Source organism: Euprymna scolopes, chromosome 18 (genome assembly GCF_053919585.1).
Source record: "Euprymna scolopes isolate OS-2025 chromosome 18, ASM5391958v1, whole genome shotgun sequence".
NCBI classification, from domain to species: Eukaryota; Metazoa; Mollusca; class Cephalopoda; order Sepiida; family Sepiolidae; genus Euprymna; species Euprymna scolopes.
The window spans coordinates 46,397,433-46,410,217 of record NC_136499.1 but is presented as its reverse complement, the minus strand read 5'-3'; the positions used below and the strand labels follow the sequence as shown (position 1 = coordinate 46,410,217).

General features: G+C 37.3%; 2 protein-coding genes across 2 annotated transcripts in view; both read left to right on the top strand.

Moving 5' to 3' along the window:
- LOC145297612 (acetylcholinesterase-like) overlaps window positions 1–12,785 on the top strand; it is a 1,140,889-nt gene that overhangs the window by 412,929 nt on the left and 715,175 nt on the right. The gene's annotated exons all lie outside the window — the stretch shown is intronic.
- On the top strand, window positions 6,527–7,048 carry LOC145297863 (uncharacterized). The gene has a single exon (XM_080144189.1). It carries the CDS (start codon window positions 6,527–6,529, stop codon window positions 7,046–7,048), a length of 522 nt encoding a protein of 173 aa, XP_080000315.1.

Sequence of the window (12,785 nt, the reverse complement as noted above, 5' to 3'; positions counted from 1 at the left end):
GACATTGATATTAAAAGCCTATTTTTCTATTTAAAAAAAATTATCGAAACGAACTTGTTACTTTACTCAGTCATGGATAAGTGAGCGACTTCATGAAGGTTAACTACTTTGTACATTGCTTTGAAAAACGAACTTTTATTCACTAATTATTCGTTTTGTATGGTTTCTGATTTGATGATTTGTTTCAATAAACTATTACGCTAGATTCTATTTATGTGTAGTTTCTACATTGTGCATAGTCGCGTAGAATTTAGAATGAAAATGTTCTAGCATACAGACATACACACACACACACACACACATATATATATATATATATAATATGTATGATCTTGTCTCTGTATGTGCGACACTTCTTAACTCCCTCGGAATATTTGATCTACAGACTTGAAAAGACATAGAAGTTATTCGAGTCTCGGAAACACTATCGATTTGCTTTCTAGTTTGTAGAAATAGATGCTAAGAGGTAAAAAAATCTGTTGATCTTAACAGGGATAAGTAACTAACTTCTGAGCATGCGCACATATACAGTTATGTCTTGAATTCGCTTAATTTTAAGGCTTTTTATCCCTCTGGCGATAGCTTAGACGGAAAAACGAAAACTGAACCTAACAGCTGGAGCGCAGAATTTATTAATTTCAATTCCAGCTGATGAAATCGAAGTCATTTTTCTAACTTTTATATCATTACTTATATATTGAGAACAATGCAATCGATGCATCTGCTCAGTTTAAAAAGACAAAGGATACCCCCTGTAAGCGTAGCTGCGCGTGTAATTGTGAGGCAAGAGTTGCGCAACCACACCTCTCCTGAATCGACAGTGTTCTAGTCCAGTGGCACAGAGAAGTCTACGAACACTGGAAACAATGCCGAGATATGCGGAGAACACATACAGCACCTGGAAGTTCCAAATGGCATAACCACATCGACACACCTGTTCCCCGTTTGATCACCGAAGTTAAGCAACGTTGAACCTGGGCAGTACTAAATGAGTGAACAATACACTAGTCAATGGAGAATTGGCTCTGTAATAATAAATACGAAATCTTCATGAATTAAGATATCATATTTAAGCGTATTTTACGACCGGGCAACGCCGCGCGTTCTGCTAATCGCAAAAATAGTTCCCCAGCTGACTATTAAATTTTTCCAACCAATCTCAAGGGAAACGTCAGATATCGTTGCTTTATAAACGCCAGAACTCGTACAAGACATGGAACGGATGTTAGCTATTTGTGGAAACGAACCGCTGGGAACCACTTGCATGTCCCACCGTATCTCCACAGTTATCATCCAAAGTAAGGTCATGCCTATTAATGACAAAATCTCGCAATGTGTAAATCTTGATGAAGCAAATGAAACGCAAATTTGTCCTCGTGTGGATGAAATTAAAGTAGAAATTATTTAAACACTAGGCTTAATAGCCCATTAAAACCTGGTAAAAGTTATGAGTCCGTTGATTAAGAATTAGCTCTTTATGTTAAATTGATGGTTCATTATGTTTATGATTGTGCTTAATTTTACATCAGCAACTAATTCCTATTAACCCCTAATTGCATCTAACGAATACTATAATACTTAGTTCGCTGCACCTTATCATTAAATATCCGTAAAAAATTACAGATCGGCCCAGTAGTTTTTGAAAAAATACGGATTGGACAAACAGACAAAAACACAGACTGACTATGAGATAAATAATATAGTAACGTTCAGTCATTACGCGTATATTTATTGAAATCAAGTTTAAAATTTTAATTTCATGTCATAAATATAAAAAGGAGGAATTGTTCTGAGTCTGAATTTATACAAAGTACTAGTTTGCTATTGCATTGTTCATTACTTTATGCATATGGACGCGTGTGGAGGTATCGGCAGCAAACGAAGGATGGGCGACAAGAACTTGTATTAGCATCAGGAGCAGCGTTTAAACGCGTATGCAAATAGGAAAGTGTGCTCAGACTTTTGTGTGAAGAAAAAGAAAAAAGGGAAAGAAAAAAGGTTGACACTGAAGGAGACAGACGTGTAAAGTAAAGGCGGGAATGGGCTGGCTGTGACCAGCGTATGGTCAGAGAAGGAAAGTTTACACCGGGCAGAAATGGGCGATGGTGAAAAACTTTTAAGCTGGTGTCGTGACGGGGAGGGAAAAAAAACGGAAACAAACCACTTGCCTTCAAAAAGATAACTTTTTATTTATTTAATTCCTTTTGTTTGTAACGGCTACGTTACTACTGCAGAAGACGCGTGATTAAATTGCTGGATACAATTTCAGACTATGAAATCGGCTATGCATTGTTTGAATCCTATACACACTTTAATAACAATGAAAATAGCATTAATCAGAAATATATTCATTTTCACATTATTCATCCTAAACTTACACCGGTCTTCCATTCTATCCAGTGCAGATTTAACATTGCAGGTAAGTAACTTTGTATTTTGTATCTTTTCATCTCTTCAAATCATCGCCATCGTCATACAAAACCCACCTTGCTTTAATTTTTACAGTCTCGTTGAAGTTGGTTGTGTATATACGAGGGACGCTTCAATAGTAATGCGTGATATTTTCGTTCAGCCCAGATGGATCAGAAGGAATTACAAATGGCATTGTTATAATGAGTGGACTTATGAATTCATGACCCAAAAATTGCATCTCTCTGTTGCAGATATTGACATTGTGAGATCCTAAGACAGAAACTCCGCCATTGACGTGTTCTAGAAGCAGAAATGCATCAATGGTGTTGACTACGTAGAAAAATAAATCATGGAGCACCAAAGATCGTTCGTTTTCATGATACCACTCCCGTCTTCGTAGCTGTTCAACTTTTGGGCTAAAAAACTAGGAGGCTTTAATTTCGGAACCGTCATCGTACTAGGTTGTACGACATAGTAGACAACATTAAACGATCTCGATGCTATGTAGAAATAAAATCGACACGTAGAGCATAACGTTATGGAAATGGGTAAACGTGGTAAGAAAGTGATGTAATTGATAGGATGTCGATAGATAGGATACGTGGCAGAAAGCTAAGGCAGTCTCTTGCGTTTAGATTTTTTTTAGGTATTTTTGGAAGTATTTCTCCAATCTCATACCGTATAATGCTCTAGACTCACAAAATGTAATACAAAATGTCGTGGGGAAAAATGAACAAAAACAAAACTTATAAAATAATAATGGGTGTTATTATTACAAGGAAAACTGTTACCACACCTGATGCGGAAGAGACTGTATTGAACTCTATACTCGCTGCTATTACGATCATCACAGATACGTTACATCACGTCACATGCATTCTTACGCTTAAAATTTAGAGTACAGCTCATACAACATGGATGTTTGATTACCATTCAACATCTCGACCAATCTATTTTTGAATTTTCATAATCCTACATCCATCTTAGTCTCGTACGTGGTTTCCACGTGGTATATCTATGGACTTATATATCTATACATTATGCCCCTCCTCCCGCCAAAAAAAATGACTCTTCCCAGATTTTCAAGTTTTCAATTTGAAGTTTTTCAATTATCCAGTAAAATTATAGCCAACCATTTTGTTCATTTTGCTAACATTTTTTCTTCTGGGTTGAAGAGCTATTCTTTAAACTTCTATGTAATAAATCAATTTCATTTGTATTCCTTGTATCGAACAATAAATGTTGTAATTTCTAATTTACTTTCCATTGATTTTACAAAATTTAAATTTTGCGTTTTATCCTGTATTTGTAAAATTTTCATCTGGTTAGAGTCATCATATAAATAGTAATTTCAATGTTGGACCCCGAAAAAAGGAGGGTAAACCTGTAAATTCACCGGTGTCCGTTCGACCGTTCGTTCTTTCATTTGTCCGCATTGTTCTCAAAAACTACGCCTTCAATTTTTTTGAAATGTTGCACAAACATTAAACATGATATGAGTAAAGATGTAACAGAACGGATTTTCCGGAAAAACTCCGGTCCCCCCCCCTTTCGGGTTAAAATGGCTGAAATTGACACTTTTGTGCTTATTTAAAAAGAAATGATGCCTTGGATTTTTATAAAACTTTCTGAAAAGTTGTAACTAACTGATTTCTATATAATTTTGTTTGTCTATACTTCGCGACACCCCTTGGGTGTGCCTCAGGGGCTCTTTTGGGGCTAATAAAAACACTCCATTTTGGGGGACTATTTTACCATGTTTGTTCACAATGTTCTGTGTATGTCTGAACTCAAATTTAAATATGTTAAGGCTTTGGGGACTTTGGGGTTAAATGGGAGGTGCAAATGATGGATTTAGTCATTTTTTTTTTCATAGTGCTGCACTCAAGTTTACATATATTAAGACCTAAAACTGCACCGTTTGTTCATTTTCACCAGGATTTGACGTCCCCTGGGGCTTTGGAGGCTAAATGGGGGGGATGCTGAATTCGGTCATTTTTTTAAGCCTCGTCCACTGTGCACTCACGGGGGACCATGTATGCTTCACTTGTTTATATTTATATTCTCCTTGAGTTTTCATGACCATTCATTTTGTAAAATTTAATTTTTGAAATATATATATATATATATATATATATATACGAGTATGTGTTTATGTTTTTATAGAAAATATAGATGTATATATATGTATGTATCTGTGTGCATATATATGCATATGTATACATATGTGTGTGTATATATATGTATACTTATGTATGTATTATGGTATGCGGGTATACGTAAAGTATATAAAAGATATGAACGCATTTGCGATACATAGGTCTGGGTCACCCTTGTTAAGGTCTAGTACCTGTTAGCTTCCCTCTAATGTTTTCTTGAGAGTTACCATAATGTGGAGCTTAGGTCATCTCAGTTGTGGCATGCATGACCCACGGCATTTGGAATATGCTCTTGTGCTCATTAATCTAAATCTCAGCCATGGACATTCCTACCAGTCATCTCGCATCTGCTTGTCACTGGAAACTGGCCATTAAGGTTTAGAGAATAGTGTATGCATTGTAAAGGCATACATCACTATAATCCACCGGCGTACAGGTGTCTTGTCACTTAACTCATTTTTGTTCATATAAAAAAATGACCTTTGGCGATAGACTTAACTATTGTCACAAATCTGCACAAAGGCGGCGGGAGTTTTTTTAACATCGTTATTTTGTCTACAGTAGATGACAGGGACTGATTCCGGTGGAGACTTTTGCCCTTCTTAAGAAATGCATTGCTCACCCAGGATTCTAGGAAAATGCTAGAAAAGGTGAATCAAAAATTGCTTGTCATTCTTTTAGCTGGCTAGTTTACTGCGGCTAACGAATGTTCACCATAGCAGGAACAAGACAACGAGAATAAACTTAAATCAATATGTTCATTGGATGTTGGAACGTGAGAACCCTATCAGATTTAGAAATGTCTAGTTAGTCTAACCAATAACCGCCTTAGTCACTAAAGAGCTTCAACAACTAAACATACATATAGCAGCAGTTTCTGAGACCCGATTTTTTTATGAAGATTTTTTAATTGAAAGGCAATCTGAATTAACCATCTTCTGGACTGGAAAACACAAAATGGAGAAACGTGAAGGTGGTCGGTTTTGTTATCAGCTCCTCTCTAGTTGACAAACTTGATTGTCTATCTGTTATAAACGATCGAATCATGAAACTACGAATACCCCGTGGCCGATACATTATTATTCCATCTGTGTATCCATGAACTCAATCAGCAAGTAACGATGTTGTCATGCAGTTCTTTGGGGTTCTTAATGAAACCCTAGTTCCTCCTCTTTGGCGACTTTTATGCACGTATAGGAAAACAACATCACACTTTGTGACGCAATTGGACATTATGGTATTGTAAGTAAGTAAATAGCAAATGTCTGAGCTTACTACAGCTATACTCTGATTTTAACTTAGTCATCTGTAACGGTAGAAACAGAAAGATAAATTAATTAGGATCCATCAAATATCCTAACATAGCCATATGACAGACCTTATAGTTATTAAAAAGGGTTCAAAGATGTTTGCAGTGTCAATGTATTACGTTGTGCCAATTGTGTTACTGCTTACATGCTGGTGCGTGGCAAATTTAATCTGCATGACAGGAAGAAGGATCATATGTCGGGTACAAAAATTCCATACCGAATCAATGTTGCAAAGCACAAACAACGAGATGTTTGCCAATAGCTCTCTGTCACTTTTGACAACATTCATTTTTATGGCACCAGGGACAATTTCAGGGACGTTTACAAAACTTGCCTGGGTATTCTTGGTAAAAAAGAGAAGAAACGGTTTGATAAGAATGATGGGAACATCTGTAAACTGCTTGAAAGAAAACATGTAAATCCAAACTTGACAAACAGATATCAAGCTGAGATCTTACATAAAACACACAAGGCTGCCATCAGGGCTCCGAAAAGGCAATTGTGATCCAGTATCTCGGCTGAAATTAAAGATGCAGCCACTAAACTTTTTGCCTTCTTAGGTACGTGTTTGGTCCGTCCTCTTCTTCTGTTGTCGCAGTTAAATCAAAGGATGAGTCAGCGCTGATCAGGAGTACTCAAGGTATTATGGAACGGTGGCATGAAGATGTCACAGATCTATTTTTCAATTCTTTAGTAGATGAATCGGTCATTGGTGGCATGCCACAAAAAGATCTAATCATGGAATTGGGTGATTTGTCGACAACAGAAGAAACTGATCTTGCTATTGGTCAGATCAACCCATGTAAAACACCTGGTTTACATGGTATACCGATGGAGGTCTTGCAGAAGAGAAGAGAGAGCATGAAATCACCTGCATTCAGTTTGATTCATACAAGTTGGAATGGTCTCCCGATTCCACAAGATTGGATATATGGTATTCTGGTGTACTTATTTAAGGGAAAGTATAGCCAGTCAGAGTGTGAAGCAGTCAGAAAGCAGTTAGCCAGACTTCTCCGTAACAGACTGCTTACTCACATACGTCCGTCAATTTTACCAGAATCGCGGTGTGGGTTTCGTTCAGGAAGGGGTACTGCCGATATGATATTCTCAGCGAGATGCAGCAGAAATGTTTGGAACAAAATTTTGCTATGTGTCAAGTCTTTATAGAACCTAACCAAGGCCTCTGACACCGTCAACAAGGAAGCCTAGTTGAAAGTATTTAGCAAACTTGGGTGTCGACCCACATTCATCCACACGCTGAAAGAACTATATCTGAAAACGTGTTATCTTCAATGGAGAACAATCAGAAGAGATCACTCAATATATATTGCGGTTAAATTGGTCCATGCTTTTCAAGACAGTAACAATGAAGTTGACCTGATGTTTAGAACTACTGGTAGAGTGTTCAATCTGAGGAAATTTAGTACCCGATCTGAAACCTTCCAAACACATGTACGTGAGTTACTGTATACTGATGATATTGACTTCGTCGCTCAAAGTGAAGAGGATATGCAGCTGTTTATCAACAGATTTTCAGCAGTATGCTCTTCCTTTGGTCTCACTATATGTTTGAGGAAGACCAAGGTGATGTTTACTCTATTTGTGGGCGTTCCGTACCGCGAACCTAACATGTATATTGACGGCACTAGATTAGGTGTCGTTGACACATTTGTTTACCTTGGTAGTACCCTACTTCTGGGTTCTGGGATACATGTCTGCATCCAGAAGGCTTTTGTTGCTTTTGGCAAGTTAGAGAAGCGGTTATGGCGTGAAAGAGATGTTAGTTTTTAAACCAAAGTAGCAGTTTATCGGACATGTGCTAACCATTCAATTGTACTCATCAGAAACGTGGACCATTTATCAACAGCAACTGAAATCGCTTGAAAGATGCTATCAAGATTACTAAAGGAGGATCTTTAACATAAAATGGCAATCAGTGATACGAGACACTACTGTTCTTCAAAGGGCATGTTGTCCAAGTATGATAAGCATGATAAACAGCAATCAGATGCGTTTGGCTGGATACGTTGTTCGTATTGATGATTGCAGATTACCAAAATAGCTGTTCTACGGCGAGCTAATGGCTGGCAAGCACTCATAGCGCAAGCTAAGGAAAAGACTCAGGGATTTCATGAAAAACAATCTTAAGGAGCTTGACATAAATATTGTGAGATGGGAAGAAATAGCTGAGAATAGAAGTGAGTGGTGAAGAGTTGTGTGTTCGTTACAACTCTACTTTCAACCGATTCGTTGTTTGTTTCGTTCACCACACTCTTTTCTTCTACCTCTTCTTTTACACACGTCCGTTTGCTTTAGTGACTAAAAATCGTCCATGCGCCCGCTTTCTTTCCTCGCTATTTATGGAACCAGGGTACGAGATTCTCCGAGATTCTCCGAGATTCCCCGAGATTCCACGAGACTTTTTTCCACATAAAAGCCTGCGGGCGCCATCTTGATTCTCACTTTGTGCTCTGCAGGCACAAACGCGCAGCCGCTTTAACGGTAAGCCACTTCTTTCTCCACAAGTTGTTTCGCAGGTTCGCAAAATATTAGAGGCAAAGAACTTGAAACGGACAGAGCTTAAAAGAAATCTGCATAAAGGGTCTGTGAAGGAATTAAACGGTTATAAAGTTGGCTTGAAGTGGGAAACACGCAGATATTTTCTACTATCCAAAGCTGGATATATGAGCCATATAAAAGTCACATGAAAACGCCCTTATGTACCCTTACTTCCAGGACCTAATGAGACAGAAGAATGTGCAAGTCGGCTGATAGTCTGAACAGGCATATAGTTGCTCACAAAGACACCATACCACAGAGTGGTCTAGTTAACTCGACTTTATGTGTAATTTTTGCTTCAGGCCGTGTAAATCGACTGTTTGGTTTAAGAAGGCACCTATGAAGCCATGGGGGAATTGGGAATAGTGATGGTAGGGATTTTGTTGGGAAGGACGGTGATCATCTACAAGGACGAATCAATCATCATATATATCGTGTATATATGTATGTATTTATATATATGCATATATTTGTATGTATATATGTGTGTGTTTATATGTATGCATATGCATGTATATATGTATATGTATGTACATGCATATATATGTATATATGTATTTATGTATATGCATGCATATGTATATATATGGATATATATGTACATGTATGTATATATGTGTATTATATGTGTATATATATGTACGTATATATATTCGTATATGTATATTTGTATATGTATATATGTATACGTATGTATGAATATATGTATCCACATATGTACATGTACATGTATATATATGTATATAATTAAATATGCACATATATATATGTATACATATATATATATAAATAATAATTTCCGCAGCCAAACAACGTCGCAGCCTACAAGAGCAACGACAGTCAATGAACCGGAAGTCCTAGTCAATACAGGTTGAACGATAAAATTGTTAGCTTAAATAAAAACACCATGGCTTTATTTTAAATTTTTATTAAAAAAAAATCAATGCAGGTAACCTGATTATGTAGTGGAGATGACATCTATTCAATGTAGTTATCTTCAGTATCAATCAATGCCACGACACGGGTCCGGAGTTGAGAGCATTCCTTTTCCACAAGCGCCGGTGGGAGCTTGGCGAATACTCGGCGAATGGCGGCGATCATGCTGACTTGGGTGTTGTGGGAGGTCATGTTGTTGATGTTCCCGACGTATGACCAAATGAAGTAGTTCAGTGGGTTTAGCTCGGGATAGGAAGGGGGCAAGTGAGAGTAGAGTACAAAGCCGCAGTACAGTAAAATCTCGTATATATATATATATATATGTGTATGTGTGTGTGTGTGTGTGTGTGTGTGTGTGTGTGTGTGTGTGTGTGTGTGTGTGTGTAGAGAAAGAGAGTAAGAGACATAGAAAGAAATTAGTAATGCCTCACACTGGCCTTATAGTCATCACTTATGACATGCTTATATTTGCATAGGTTAGACTGGTACATAATGTCATAGAATCTAAAATAGGTTTGAATTGGTTGACTTAGTGCAGAAGATAAACTTGTTTGTTATGCTTTTACACGAGGTGTATGACCTTTGATTCGGATTTCGAAAGATGGTGAATAATAAAAGCATTTCTGACAAAATAAAACTTCCTACTTGGGGAGGGGGGAGTTTACTGATTGTCTACAAGTACCTGATTATATTGACCAGTCAATATGAATTGCATGCAATATAACCTGAATCATTTTTACTTCGGACAATGGACACGGAAAGAAAATGATAGATGGGGGGGCAGTTTCAAATACCGAGGCAGCCAAACAGAGAGTATGATATATATATATATATATATATATATATATATATATAGAGAGAGAGAGAGAGAGAGAGAGAGAAACAGACAGACAGACAGAGACAGAGACAGACATGACAGAATACCGGAAATATCATTTCAAGCTTAAGTATGACAGACCAACGAAAAAATATATAAAATAAAAAAAAGTGTGGCAAACTTACGAAAATACAATTTTATCTTAAAGCAAAAATAACATTTTTATCCTAAGAACGATGAACAAACAAAAATACTTATTTAAACCTAAGTCAAAGAAATCAACAAACTATGCATTATATACCAACTAATATACTATTTTAACTTAAGCATGACAAACAACCGAAAATAGTGCGTTTCTGCATTTTTTTAGATGACAATTGGTTATATTATTCTTCGCAGTAATGTTATATTGAGTGTTATTTTTACATTCTTACGGTTGATCCAACTCCCGACCTTCTTCAGATGTATCTTGTTGAACTTGGGAATGTTTTTGTTGGCCTCAGGAATTTGGACGGAATTTGGAATGTAATCATCAATTTACTTCACGGAGGTAGTATTTTTCTTTATTAAATTTTCACCCCAAACAACGCACAGTGCCACTTTGATGGAGGGGGCATAAGTTGCAGGGATAATATGTAGGGAGTTGAGCAGCAATATGTCCGTTCACATTACACTTAAACTTCTGCATGCTAGCGCAGTTGGGAAAGCAGGAACCCGGAAGGGAGTTCCAAAGTTTAGCAGTTCCGGAGAAGAAACTATTAGAGTAGAAGGCTTTCTTACATGTAGGGATCTCAACTGTGTAGGGTGGGATTTTGTTGATTGTCGGGTTTGTCGAGGGCATGTATGCCGGAGGGGTACAAATGCTTGTAGAACAGAGGGATGCCACATTTTCTTGATGGGACCGAGGTTGAAGCTTGGATAACAGTTTAGGATCTATCAGGTTGGCGCATCTCTTTTGAACCCTGTCCAGGAGCGAGAGACTTGCAACAGATACACCAGCCCAAATGTGACAACAGCACTTTATACATGGGTGAATGGTGACCTTGTAAAAATACAGGATACTTTCAGGCATAAGTAGCTTTCTAGCAAAGTAGAGAGAGCCCACCATCTTCGCAGCGGCCTTGGCAATGCTCTCAGTGTATCTGTTCTAGCTCATGTTCCCTGTTAAGCCGAGGTGTTTGAAAGAAGTACTTTCAGGTAATATATCTTTCACTATAGCTATTGATGGTTGAGAAGTTTTCTTGTAATTATTGAGGGAAACAAGCTTGGTCTTGGCAGCATTGAATCTGACCATCCATGTTTGTCCCCATTCCACTACAGATTGTGTCTCTAGTGTCTTTGCCATTTTCTTAGATATGCGTTCATCTGTTTTCCTGTCATGCCTTGTATAGAGTGGGGTGTCATGAGCAAATATACCCATCTCAGAAACAATATTATCAGAGAGGGCATTTATGAATATTATGCATATATAAGGCTCAAGGATATACCCCTGAGGTACACCCGCATTTATATCACATTGTTAAGATGTACGACCGTCTAGGGCAACCTGGATTCTTCTCTTAGTTAAGTATGATCTCGTTCCATCAGCCATGAGTGGATAGAGGTCCTAAGTAATTGGCAATTGTATTTTCGGTCGCCAATACTGAGAATTGAATATCCAACCGTCAGAAGAATATCACTTTTACAATTGATTTTTTTATGTAGGGGTTCTTGCGTTGTGAAAATGACACTCAAGATGAGAACAGTCGCTGAAAAATTTAAGTAATACGAACAAAGAAAAAAGACATAACAAACAAACCAAAATACTTTTTTTAAACCTAAGTGTAAGGAAGTAACTAAAAACGAAAGCCGGTTGGCATGGCACCGGTGGGTTATCTCCCCTTAGAGCGAAGAGAATGCCTTTCCCGACAGCAGGCCGAGACTCACAACATTAATAATAAGAATTTACTTCTATCTCTTATGTTTGAGACCGCCATGCGAGTGGGTAAACTCTTTATTCTATGTTCTGTATGATGTGTTGCGTATTTTAATTACATTTGCCTATGTGTGTAATGTATTTGGGCGTATTTTTTCTTTATTCGATGCATTCTACGGCTTCGAGTGTCATACATATTTTTTTTTAATTGAAGAGAAAGAAAATTAGTTAAAAAGAAAACACCTTAAGCAGGACAAACAAACAAATATACTTTTTAAACCTAAGCATGACAGATAAACGAGAATACTAACATAATAAGTAAAATACATTTTTTTACCTAAGTGTGACAGGCCAATGAAAATACTATTTTAGATTTGAGCATTACAGACGAGAATACTCTTTTAAACCTAGGCATGACAGACCAACGAAAATACTATTTTAAACTTAATCGTAATAGACGAAAACGTTTTAAATGAATGCGTGATAACGAGGCTGACGGACAGCACATCTTAAAGAAGTCTGTTACGGTATTTAAAATAAGTTGCGTCTACCTAATCTGGACTTATAACGCTTTCAATATTATTTATAACTGGAGGGTAACGGACCGACATGCGAAACCTTCGATAGAGATACGTCGGCGAATCTAAAAAAAAGAAATTTAAAAAACTCTGGTCAGC

Bases quoted from the DNA above. Each gene is read 5' to 3' on its own strand.
- LOC145297863 (XM_080144189.1), top strand. From the start codon at position 6,527: ATGGAACGGTGGCATGAAGATGTCACAGATCTATTTTTCAATTCTTTA.